This window comes from Orycteropus afer, unplaced genomic scaffold (genome assembly GCF_000298275.1).
Source record: "Orycteropus afer afer isolate SDZICR_OR568_19922 unplaced genomic scaffold, OryAfe1.0 scaffold00662, whole genome shotgun sequence".
NCBI classification, from domain to species: Eukaryota; Metazoa; Chordata; class Mammalia; order Tubulidentata; family Orycteropodidae; genus Orycteropus; species Orycteropus afer.
In genome coordinates this window covers 804464-817612 of record NW_006922249.1, presented here as the reverse complement: position 1 = coordinate 817612, position 13149 = coordinate 804464, and the positions used below count along the sequence as shown (strand labels likewise).

The window sequence follows — 13149 nt, the reverse complement described above, 5'->3', positions numbered from 1 at the left end:
ATATATACACACACACACACATACATATATATATATATATATCTACACACACACACACACACACACATACATATATATACCAAGAATTATTAGTGGTCACCAGGGGTAAGATGGGGAGGGGAAGCAGAAGCTTTTGTTTGTGGGGCCCTGAGTTTATGCTAATGGTGGTGGAGTATTTTGGAAAAGGACAGCAATAATAGTTTTCACAACGTGAAAAATGTCCTCAATATCCTGAGCTATAAATGGGGAAGTTGTTATGTTGGCAAATGTCTTATATATGTTTTCACCACAACAGAAGTTAAAAAAAAAAAAATACACGAAGGCAAAATAAAGACTTTTTCAATAAACAAATGATGTGAGAATTCAAGAGCGTGACTCTTTGCCTAAGGGACACTGAGCATCTATTAAGGGTAATAATATAATTTGAAAACAAATAAGGGCAATGGTTGAACATGAACATAATTAATGTTACTGAATTGTACATGTAAAGATAGTTCATATGTCAAATATTCTGTTACCTATTTACCATAATTTTACAAAGGCTACTATCATAAGTCAGTTTAATACGGGCATAGGATTCATATTCATATATAAAATCAATTTATATGTCTATATACTAGCAAAGAATAATTAGAAATTGAAATGAAAAACCAACACAATTAATAACAGCATCAAAAAAACATGATATGCTTAGAGATACGCCTTAAAATTTTGCAAGATATTTGTATGAAGATGTACAAAATACTGCTGTGACAAATTTCTAAAAAGCTAAATAAATGGTGATATATCTCATTAATGAATCAGAATATGCAATATTGTTAAGATATTAAGTCACACCAGACTGATCTATCCATTCAGCACAGCCTCAACCTCAATCACAATCACAATCAATTTTTTTTTGGCTAAAAATGGATTCTAAAATTTACGTGGAAGTACAAAGGCTTTAAACCAGCCAAAATAATTTTTTCAAGGTAGAACAAAGTTGGATTTCTACTACTACCTGATTTCAAATCTCATTATAAAGCTACAGTGATCAAGACAGAGTTGTAGTAGCTCAAGGACAGACACATAAACCCAGAATACAGAATCTAGAAGTAGACTCAACACATATACAGTCAATTGATTTGCTACAAAGGTGCTAAGGAAATTCAATGGAGAATTTCTTTCAATGGAGAAAGAAAATATTTGCTCTAACAAAAGGTAAATGGTGTTAGACTATTTGAACAGCCATTAAAAAAAGAACCCCAGCTTTAACCTCACACCCATGTGAAAAATTAACTCTAGGCAAACAGGATCCAAAAAGTACAAATAATAAAAGAAAAATCTGGTAAAATAGTCTTCGTAAAATTAAAAACTTTATTTACTCTTCAAAAGACACTTATGAAAATAAAAAGAAGCTGCACTATAGAAGAAATACATGTAAAATAACAGGCAGTACACAGCTTATGATGGGGTTCCATTCCAACAACTCCATTGTAATTCAGTTCTGATATAAGTTGAATACCACATTTTTTTTAATTTTCACAATTATTACCTTTTATTGTCAGTATCTTTATAAATCAGATCTTTATTTGTCTTTGGGGGTTGGAAACATATATAAACTTACAGATATATCTTAATATATAACATAAAAAAAATACTCAAATCATAAAAATTTACTCTGACAATGAACGACATTGGCATTTTGTCAGCTGCAGTAATAATTCCACTTGCAGAAAGTTCTAAATCATCTGGATTATCCCTGGGAATGGGGATATAGCACTTCTAGTCGGAAAATAGGAGCTCTGGTAGCATAGTGCCTAAGACACTTGATTGTTAACCAGAAGGCTGGCAGTTCAAACCCACCAGCCACTCCTTGGAAGGAAGGTGGGGCAATCAACTTCTGTAGTGATACAGCCTCAGTAATCCAAGGAGGGGTCACTATGAGTCGGGTCTGACTTGAAGGCACATAACAACAACAACAGTCAGAAAATTAGTGAAAGTTGTCTGTATGGTCTCTTTCTTTTTGTCTTCATACATTTCACAGTAACATTTCACTGTTTCCTGAATCTATCGACTTTAGGCAAAGCCATCAGCATTTGTGTTTATGCTTTCAAGCAACTAAAACCCCTTAATTTGGTTTATGCAAAACTTCAGCTAATCCCTTTACTGTAAAAATTTTTTTCACATCTTTCCTCCTTCCTCTTCATTCTTTCTTCTTCAGCATTTCTTTCTGCTTGAAAATCCACTAAGTCCTGATCTGCCAACTTCCCCTCCTCGTGATCTGTGAGCTGCTCCACATCAGCAATAATCGAGTTCTAAATCCAGCACTCTTGCCACGTGGATGGTTTTTCCACCAATCTCTTCCATCATATTATCCTGATCAAATGCTTGGAGGGTGTTCATGTAACCCAGCAATTTTTTCCTTATCTTCATCATGCATTTTCTCATAACTTCCTCCTGGAAGATGTTGTGTTCCAGGTACACTGACAGTCATAAGTGTGGTTCACTGTAACTCGAATACATCCTAAGTCAGACTACCTACACATATCTGATAACATACTTCTATCTAAACTATATAAGGAAGGCTTACAACTCAGTAATAAGAAAGTAAACCATCCAATTTGAGGCCAAAGTTTTGAACAGATACTTCTGGAAGAAAGAAGGATTGCAAATAAACACATTAAGATGTTCAGCAATATTAATCATTTTTTAAAAAAAAAAGTTGCTATTGAGTTGATTCCAACTCATGGTAACCCCATATGTGTTACAGTAGACTTGTCTTCCAAAGGGTTTTCAATGGTTGATTTTTCAAAAGTAGATCGAGAGCCCTTTCTTGTAACTGAGTAAGTGCCCACCACCCAGGGAAATGCAAATTCAAGCCCAGTGAAATAGCAACACATGCCTATTAGTATGATCAAAGGTATCAAAACTGGTAATACCAAGAGCTAGAGAGAAGGTGGAGCTACTGGAACTCTCATATACTGTTGCTGAGAATGCAAAATGGTACTATTCTGAAAAAGAGTTAGGCAACTGCTTATAAAGATATACATACACTTACTATACAAATATGTACATATAGGATGTACTATGGGAATGCTGTTGTTGTTGTGTTGTTATTTGCCATCGAGTTGGACCCAACTCATAGCGACCCCTCCTTGAGTTTCTGAGGCAGTATCACTATGGAAGTAGATTGCCCAACCTTCCTTCTGAGGAGTGGCTGGTGGGTTGGAACTGCCAACCTTCTGGTTAGCAGTCAAGTGCCTTAGGCACTATGCTAATACATACATATAAAGACTAGTACATGAATATTTTCTATCACTTTATTTCTAATATCCCTAAACTGTAAACAACCCAAATGTCAGTGAATGGCTAAACTAATTCCAGTACATCTACATAACAAAAAGGAATGAACTAATAACATACTAATGACCTGGATGAAATGCAAAAGCATATTATGCTAAGTAATAAGAAGCGAGACACAAATGGTTATATAATATATGATATAATTTATATGACATTATGGAAAAGGCAAAACTACAAAGACGGAAATCAGATCAGTGCTTGTCGGGCTGAGAGGAGGAGAAGAGACTGACTACAAAGGCATATTAAAGAACTTTCTCAGGAGGAGAATTATTATCAATCTTAATTGTAAGGGTGGTTGTATAAAGTATATTCATCAAGTGTATAAGCTTAGAATACTCTGTAAGGATATTTATTTTATTTAACAAACTCTTATGTAACATTCACTATGTTTCAGATAGTATTCTAAATGCTTTACAAATTATTAACTCATTGTGGGAGATGCCTTTTGGGAAGAGAGACCATGAGACCATTCTCAGGGTAAAGTGAGATTTTTTCCACTATTTATCTTTTGTGTTGTTTGAATTTTTTAAACTTTGTGTATGGTTTACCTTTTTTAAAAAAAATTGCTGCATAAAAATGGCTTTTATAAATTTCTTTTGAAATACTGCTTTTACCACACTCACCAAAGATGTTACTCCCAAATCAGGGTATTCTGGCCTTCTCCTACTAGAAGTCATTTTCTCCTCCTCGTTACAGTTACTCTTTCTTCTTCCTGTGCTCCCCATGCATATTATGTTCTACTCAAATCTTATCAGTTACACTTCAGAAATATCTCTGAGGTTTTCCCCTTCCTCTTCGCTATCACCACCTCTTAGGTCAGAACTTCAATATCTTTTACTTGAACAACTCTCTGCTAGCCTCCAGACAGGCCTCTCTGCCTTCAGTCTCACCTTGATCAAATCCACTCACCACATTATGATCAGATTGTCTTTCTAAAAATGTAAACCATATCAGGTCACTTTCATTCTCAAGTCTTCAATTAATAACTCCTCAATCTCTTTGTTATATTAGTTGTTGTTGAGTCAACCCTCAACGCATACAGATTCTGTGCACAAGAGGATTGGACCTTTGTGGTCATAGGGAGTTGGCATAAAAACAGTGATCTCAGTTCCTCCTGACTTCCCAGACTCATCCTCATTTTCTCCAGGCTTCAGGATACCATGATTTATGATTAAAGCCCCTCACTCTCACCACTGAACAGTCAGTTCCTTAAGTGCAGGAGCCAAGTTTCAACCATCTTATTATAAATTATTGTTTGACATTTGTAGGTATGGAAATGTTTTTCAAATTAATTAAATTAATGCTAGTTTTTAACTGTTTTGTTTTCACTTAATTTACAAATAAATGTCTGTGAAGAGAGTTATTTCAACATATATTTTTATAAATCACATACCAGTTTTAAGTCAATAAAAATGGATTAAGTTAAAACAACATATATACAATATAAGAACTGCAGAAACTTGAACATATGTTAGGTTTCATGTTACAAATACTTTCAAAAGAAGAAAAAGCATTGACTAGCCAGGTTATAAAAACAGAATTGAAATCACAACTAATACCACCAAGACAAATGATTTCTTAGTCACTCATAACAATGACCTAGATATTCACAGTTGCCTTAAAAAGAAAAGTATACCAAATGTTTTGTAATAGGCGATTCTGTTTCTTATTCTAAACTTCAGAAATGTGTTCTTAAAAAAACTACAAAAAAAAAAAAATCTCTTAAACAGGATCCTTATGTGAAAAAATGACCTGGACACAATCATATTACTTTTGATAGAAACAATTACTGGCTTGTTTTATGAATTTTCATAGACATAATGTTAAATAAAAATCATTTCTACACATGTATAGATAACAAAATGATAATATAATAACAAAATGAAATTAAACCAGCCTCTGCACCAAGCTATCGGTGATGTTCTCAATTCAGGGTTCTCTGATTCTCTTGCAACAGAGGTAGGTGTTAGTGATGTCATTAACTGCTGCAGAAGAAATAGGGGACCATGAACACTGATCTTGGCAGAAAATAAACACTCTTGTGAATTTACCTTTAAATTTAAAGTAAATAGAAAAATTACTTTATAGAGTGTCTGTCCAATATAGTTCCTGCCCTAAAGGATCTTTACGTTCAGTGTTTTCAGCTGTATTCCAGAAACACAGGGTAACAACCCCTGTTCTTAAAAGGCACAAATTAAGAATGCTTAAACAACCAATCAATAAGCTAAAAAAAATATGACACTAGTATTATAGAAGGAGCTCTGGTGGCATAGTGGCTAAGGCACTTGACTGCTCACCAGATGGCTGGCAATTCAAACCCATCAGCCACTCCTCGGAAGGAGGTTGGGCAATCCTACTTCCGTAGTGATACTGCCTCGGAAACCCAAGGAGGGGTCGCTATGAGTCAGGGCTGACTCGACGGCACATAACAACAACAACAGTATTATAGAAAATATGCATGGTCATAAAACAAATTTTTAGTACTTGCTAATCATATTTCATGATACCATAATTAGATATTGTTTTGAACCTAGAATATCTATTTTTAAAGATATAAATGTTCCTTGACTTTAAATAATATTCTAACTGTTAAACTATTAAAGTTTTCTGACCAGAATTTGTTAATCAATTTGATATTCTGATAGAAATGGGCATATACACGTAAGCTAAACTCTCACCTTGTCAAGTTGATCTTGAAGACTAGTGGATGCTTTATAACCGAGCTGTAACAGCATTGCTTCCGCTGCATTTTTTTTGGCTATCTTTTTATTCGGTCCCGTTCCAGTAGCAACTTCATTGCCTACCTTAACCTGGTAAGATTAAAGTAAGAAAATAATGATAGCTCATTTGGTAACCAGAAGGAACTCCTTAACATCATAAAATTATATATTCTACTGTCTAGCATCCAAAAACATAAAATTCAGTCCATAATAAAAACTGCAAGATAGAATTCCATTTACATAATACTATACATACACATATAGTGCCTGCACTTGACTGCTCACCAGAAGGCTGGCGGTTCAAACCCACCAGCCACTCCTCAGAAGGAAGGTTGGGCAATCCTACTTCTGTAGTGATACTGCCTCGGAAACCCAAGGAGGGGTCGCTATGAGTCTGGGCCGACTTGATGGCAGACAACAACAACAACAACATACATACACATAAAATATATATGAAGAAAATACAAAAGAATGTCCTGAAGATATCAATGGATGGTTATCTCAGGATGGTAAAATTTCAGACAATTTTTACATTTTAAAAGCTGTGGTTTGGCAAAAGACAGGCACATGAGCTGAACATTCACATTAGGTAGATACACTCCTTGGAGAGATCAGTCATGGGAGAAGAGAAAGGATGTGTGTGCACAGGGAGACAGCTTGGGGAGTGGGCAGGAGTGCATGGGAGGGAAGGACACAGGGAAGAGGTAACTATGGGGAAGAAGTGGGAGAGGAGATTGCATTGTGGGAAATTGTAGTCCATGTCATGAGACAAAGTATATGTGAGCTGCTGTATGTAAAGTGAATTTGCTCTGTAAACTTTCACCCAAATCACAATAAAAGTTAAAAAAAAAAAAATGTGGTTTGGGTGAATGTTTACAGAGCAAATTAGTTTTCCATTAAACAATTAATACACATTTTAATTTATAACATTTGCTTCATTTCCCTCAATGGAACTGCACTCTTCCCACTTCCTCCCTGGGTTTTCTTATGTATTTCTATATTTCCTTTGAAACAAAAAAATTTATATTATTTATATAATCAGAAAAATAAGATTGACATTTTAATACAGTTCATGCTGGTTATGACTATATTCAGCATTTGTTATTTAAAATTAACTGAAAAGGATGAATTCATACTGGTTCCATTTAAAATAATGTTCACACAGTCATCTAAGATGCACTATTGATCTCTGCTCATCCAGAGCAAAGAAGGATGAAGAAAATCAAAGACTCAAGGAAACAGTCCAAAGGACTAATGAATGGACCATGTGGACCACAGCCTCCACTACCCTGAGACCAAAGAACTAGATAGTGGCCAGGTATCACTACCTAGCACTCTGATCAGAATCACAAAAGAAGGTCCTGGACTGAGAAGGAGGGAAAAAAATAAGTAGAATAAAATTCAAAAGCATTAAAAAAAAAAAAAAAAGACCAGATGACTTCCTGGTCTGATAGATATTGCTACACCCCCAAGACTGTGGCCCTTGGACACCCTTCAAGCCTAGAAATGAACCTACCCTGGGGGAAAAACTTTCAGTCAAATAAGAGACAAGCCTACAAAGTCAATAATTATACCAAGGAGGAATGTACTCCTCTGTACAATCAACCACAGGAAACCAAAAAGGCAGAATTTGCCCGAAAATACAGCTCAGAAGGCAGGAAAGAAGGACAAATTTGCAATCAAGGAACGCAGGAGGAAGTGGGAATAGTGCTGTTATATTGAAGGAATTATAACCAATGTCACAAAACAAAATGTGTAGAAATTGTTGAATGGAAAACGAATTTGCTCTGTAAACTTTCATCCAGACTACAACGAATAGTGAATAAATAAAATAATGTTCACAACTCATTCTATGTTTACAATGGTTTACATTAATGCCAGAAGATAATTAATGTATCGGGGCAGTACCATGCTATGGTTAGAAACAAAGGCCTCTGAGTTAGATTTAGGTACGAACTCCAAACTCTACCACTTCCTACTTGTATGAACTGGTACAAATTTCTTAATCTATCTAAGCCTCTGTTTGCTCATCAGTAAAATGAGGGTAATACCACCTACCTCATAGTGTTGTGAGGAGAAAACAAGACTATGTATATAAACTACAGTATTAATAAATAATTGCTCTATAAATAGTGGCTTTTTTATTATTAGAACCATTCCATAGTTATCTTTCATGGGCAACTCTGTATGCATGTAGGCACATATGTTTACATATATATTAACCATCTATGCCCACATGTAAAGTTAGAGTGATGCTCTTTCAGAGATGCATGTGCCAAGAGATAATGCAGATATAAAAAGTAAATTAGAATGTAAAACCATGAGAGACTATAAGGAGAAATACAAAATACACAACTGTGGTAGGATCTGTTTTTCTACACCTGTCTTAGTAAGTGATAGAAGCAGATAAAAATTAAAAATAACCACAACTTTGGAAATTAAGCAATTTAGTTCTAAATAAATGGGCAAAAAAAAATCTCAATGGAAATTAGAAAATATTTTGAATAAATGTAAATGGAAGTATTACATGAAAGGTGCAGTTAAAGATGCATCTAGAAGAAAATATGTAGTTATATAATCTGGTTGGCAGTCAAATGCCATAGGCACTGCACCACCAGAGTCCCTTGTAAGAGCTTACAGAATAGTAGAAAATCAATGAGCTGAACATCCTTCTCAAAAGGTTATAACTGTAACAGAAAAATAAATCCATAATATCCAAAAATAAATAAAGAAAACAGAAGGAGAGAATAAAGACAAGGCAGAAGTTAAATGAAATAGAAAAGAAAGCATAATAGAGACGTACAACAAGCCAAATTTAGTTCTCTGAATTAATAAAATGATAAACAAGATAAGACTGATCAAGAAAAAGTAGAAAAGACACAAGTAAGAATGAAAATAGGAGATTACTACAGCTCCTACAACATTACAAAATCTGATTTTCAGTAATGCAAATACAAATCAAATTTTCAGCATTACTGAAAACAATTTTAGGCTAATTTTTTTAATATTTAGACGAAATGGAAGAATTCCTAGAAAATGCCAAAACAAACAGAATAAACCTATAATTAAGCAGGTCTATAATTACTAAAGAAATTAATTCATAATTAAAAACTTTACACAATGGACACACCATATAACTTCTCTGGCAAATTCAAGACAATAATTAAGGCAAAATAATGTCAATCTTAGAATAGAAATAAGTCAGTTCCCAATATGTTGTATGAGGCATCATCTTGATTCCAAACTCCAGTGAGAATGGTGTAAGAAAGGAAGTTTACAGGCTGTTTCACTAATGAACACCGATACAGAAATTTTAAACAAAATAGTAGTAAACTGAATCAAGCACTACGGAAGAACTGTGACCAAGCTGGCTTTTCCAGGAATCAAGGTCAGTTTAACACTTGAAACCCAAAGAAAATCAATCAATGGAATTTGCTATACTAACAAATTGAGGAGGATAAACCATATGGACATTTAGCAAATGAAGCAAATGTGTTTGATAAAATTCAACACCCATTCATAATAAAAATTAGAAAAGAAGAAACCTTCTTTCAGGCAAAAGGCATTTGATTAAAAAACCCACGGAAACCCTCAACCAACATTATACATAATATTGACATTCTGGGATTAGAAACACAGGAAGAATGCCCTCTATTATTACAAGTATTTAATGTCTTACTATTAGTTCTACACAGAGCAACAAGCAAGAAAACGGCATAATAATAGGAAATGAAAAAATAAAATTGTCATTATTTGCAGATGAAATTTATATATTGGAAATCCAAGAAATCTATAATTTAAATAACTTATGAGAGTTTAGCAAGTTTTCTCTATTTAAAAGTCAATTGCATTTCTATATTCCAGCAACAATCAAGTAAAGATGAAAAAAAATTAAAGATACTATCTACATTAAATGAAAATCAAAGACTTAATATGTGTAAGACCTCTAGGCAGAAAACAATAAATATTTAGAAAAATTAAGGAAAACCTAAATAAAGAGATATGTCATGTTCGTGGACTGAAGACTTGATATTATTTATAACAATATAAATTCTCTTCAACTTGACTGATAGCATCAATGAATTCCAATTCAAAATCCCACACGTATTTTCATAATATGTGACAAGGAGATTCCAAAATTTACATGGAATTGCAAAGTGATAGCATAGGAAGACCCTTTTGAGGAAGAACAAAGTAGGACACTTACTCATCTGGAGATCTAGACTTATAAAGTTAATATAAAGGAAAAAGTGACAAATTTGACTGCATTGAAATTATTTTATTTCTGTTTCTCAAAATGTACCATTGAAAAGAAAAAGAAAAATCACAACACAAGATAAGATATTTGAAATGCCATGTAACCACCAAAGGTTCATCTCTAGAATATAAAGGGGATACTTATAAATCAAATTTTTAAAAAGCCAGTCAGAAAATGAGGAAGAGAGCTGAACAGGCAATTCATATCTGAAAAAGACTGATGACTTTCAGATGATCACTGTGCTCTATTGAGAGAGAGAGAGAGAGAGAGGAAGGGAACTTCAATAGCTTCATGCCACCATTTGATAAAATTTCACAATAATAATATGCTGGGTACTTGCAATAAATGGATAGAGAGTACAATAAAATGCTTCTAGCCATACTTTATTTTTTTGGCTTTTGTGTGAAATCATAATACTGACTGTTTCAACAAAATATAAACAAATATGAACAAGGTGCAAATGATATAAACTCAAAGATTACTCAAGATGAGCAAAATGGCACACAGAGTTCTTGTAGCATATGAAATACCGAAAATGTATTTATTACACTATTTCTTTATCTATCATAACTCTTATGGTTCAAAACTGTGAAGTGTTTTTTAATTCGTTTCATTACTTTTTCTCCTGGAACCAGAAACTACCATACTGTGACAAGTTAGTAGCCGTCTATGGGGCTCACTAGGAGAAGCACTAATCTGGGACAGTTTACTCTCAGATCCTTGGTACCAGATGGAACACACACTACCTCTCCTATCTATGGTTACCCTGGACCTTACATGAACACAACAGCCTCTATAGGTAAGGGGCCTTGAAATCCTGGCTAGAGCCAGCCTCTGCAGCTGGGGTTTTGCTTGCTTTGTTTCCCTGCCCCGCCAGCTCCTAGGTTGTTGCTGGAGTGTTTGCTATTTAAAAGATTAGGTCAGCTATGACAGAAGCTTCCTTCCTTTACTGTTCTGATGGTCGAAACACTGGCTAAAGTAATGAAATGAACAGCAAAAACTGCAACAACAACAAAAAAAAAGTTTCATCTGCTTTCATGTGCTACACACACTTGACTCACAATCAATTCTACTGCTGCTTCATCCCAAAATCTGATTTACCTATCAAAGCCTGATGTCCTTTCCCTCTGGGCTCTTGCTCTCAGACTTGTCACCTCTAACCCTGTTCCCATCTCTGCATTCACCTTGTATCTACATCATTTCACCTATACTGATTTCCAATTCCCTCAAGACTTGCTTCTTCTAAGGTAAGAGCTTCCTTGATTCGTTTTTCCCATTTACCCAGCTCTACTGCCAAATAAGTTTGTTTTGGCTCAAAAGTTTGTGAGTGATTTTCCTCCAGTAAATTCTTAGTATTGAAAGGAGGACATCCATTTCTAGCTAACAAACACAGCCGTCACCCAAAAAAAATCACTTCATTAAAAATAAAATCACTTCCTTATGAAAATCAGTAAGTATGCAGGTTAACTTCATAAAATACTCTTCCTAGAAAGCTCGCAAATTTTCTATTATATATATTTTCATTAAAATGTTAATTTTTGTCTGCAAAGAAGCTCAATTATTTTACTATCCAGTGAAGTTAAGACTGCCAGGGGTTTTTCTCTTTAAATTAAACAAATCATTCCAATGAATCAAGTCATCAAAAACCTGAGAAAGAAAAATAGCATTTACCAGAAAGTTAACTCATGATCTTCCATTAAGACATAAGTGAAATAATGAAATCTGCCTTAAATATATTTTAAAAAATACCTAGAGGTCTTAATCACAGGTAGAGAAAGTACATATGATATATTATAATGCAAAGTACTGATAAGCACTATTATTTTACGTTTAATTAATAGATAATTCTATTAATAGTTCAGCTATTATTTTTTTCTTTGAAAAAGGAAAATCTCTCTCTCCAAAAAAAAGCTCTAAGGAATTTACTTTAGAACTAAATACCCAAATAATGTCATCAGAGATTTGCTTTTGTTTATCTGATAATCAAAACAAGTAACCACATCCATTTTAAAAGATACAAACTTACTTCTTTTGGGTGGTGGGGGGGACCCAGATAAAAATGACCATATTATCTCCAACTATTTTACTTCTACATTCAATTAAAACAAATGATAACATTGCTTAAGTAGTTTATACAAAAAGTCTTTTACTTGGATAAAGTTGCTGTATACTATAATGAATCCATTGGGGCTTCCAGAAGGGAGAAAAAAACATTATGAATTCAGTGTGAAAACATTTAAAAGCACAGCCAAATGTCCCCATTTGACTAGAATGTTTATGAATACCCATAAAATGGAAGCTGGCCTAAGATACTCTAAATTCTTTTTTCAAAAGGGGTACTAAATATACTCTATAGAAAGAGAATTGTTTAATAAAGCCAGTTTATATTCCTATTTCATGTCTAACATTTAGGTGAGTTTTTTTTTAATTCAAGCTTTGGTGTTCAAATAATACTGCCTAGCATTTTTCAAAGCTAACAATGTCATAGGAAATACAGTATATGTATTTCACCAAGTAAAAATACTGGAAAAATACTGTTATGGGTCATAATTACATCTAGATGACAATGTATTTACTAACCACAGAAGGACTCCCCTTCTTTGGGTATCTGGGTTCTCAACAGTGGTTTAAGGAGCCTGGTGGCACAGTGGTTAAAGCATTTGGCTTCTAACCAAAAGTCAAACCCACCAGCTGTTCCATGGAAGAAAGATGAGACAGTCTGCTTCTGTAAAGATTTACAGCCTTGGAAAGCCTATGGGGCAGTTCTACTCTGTCCTATGGGTAGCTTTGAGTTAGAATCAACTCAATAGCAATGGGTTTGTTTTT

General features: G+C 34.2%; 1 protein-coding gene across 1 annotated transcript in view; it reads right to left on the bottom strand.

Annotated features, from left to right (window-relative positions):
• Window positions 1-13149, bottom strand: part of STAU2 (staufen double-stranded RNA binding protein 2) — a 395353-nt gene that overhangs the window by 221173 nt on the left and 161031 nt on the right. The window contains exon 8 of the mRNA XM_042783101.1: window positions 6024-6155. Within this exon, the coding sequence (XP_042639035.1) occupies window positions 6024-6155 (132 nt within the window). The remainder of the gene's footprint in view (window positions 1-6023; window positions 6156-13149) is intronic.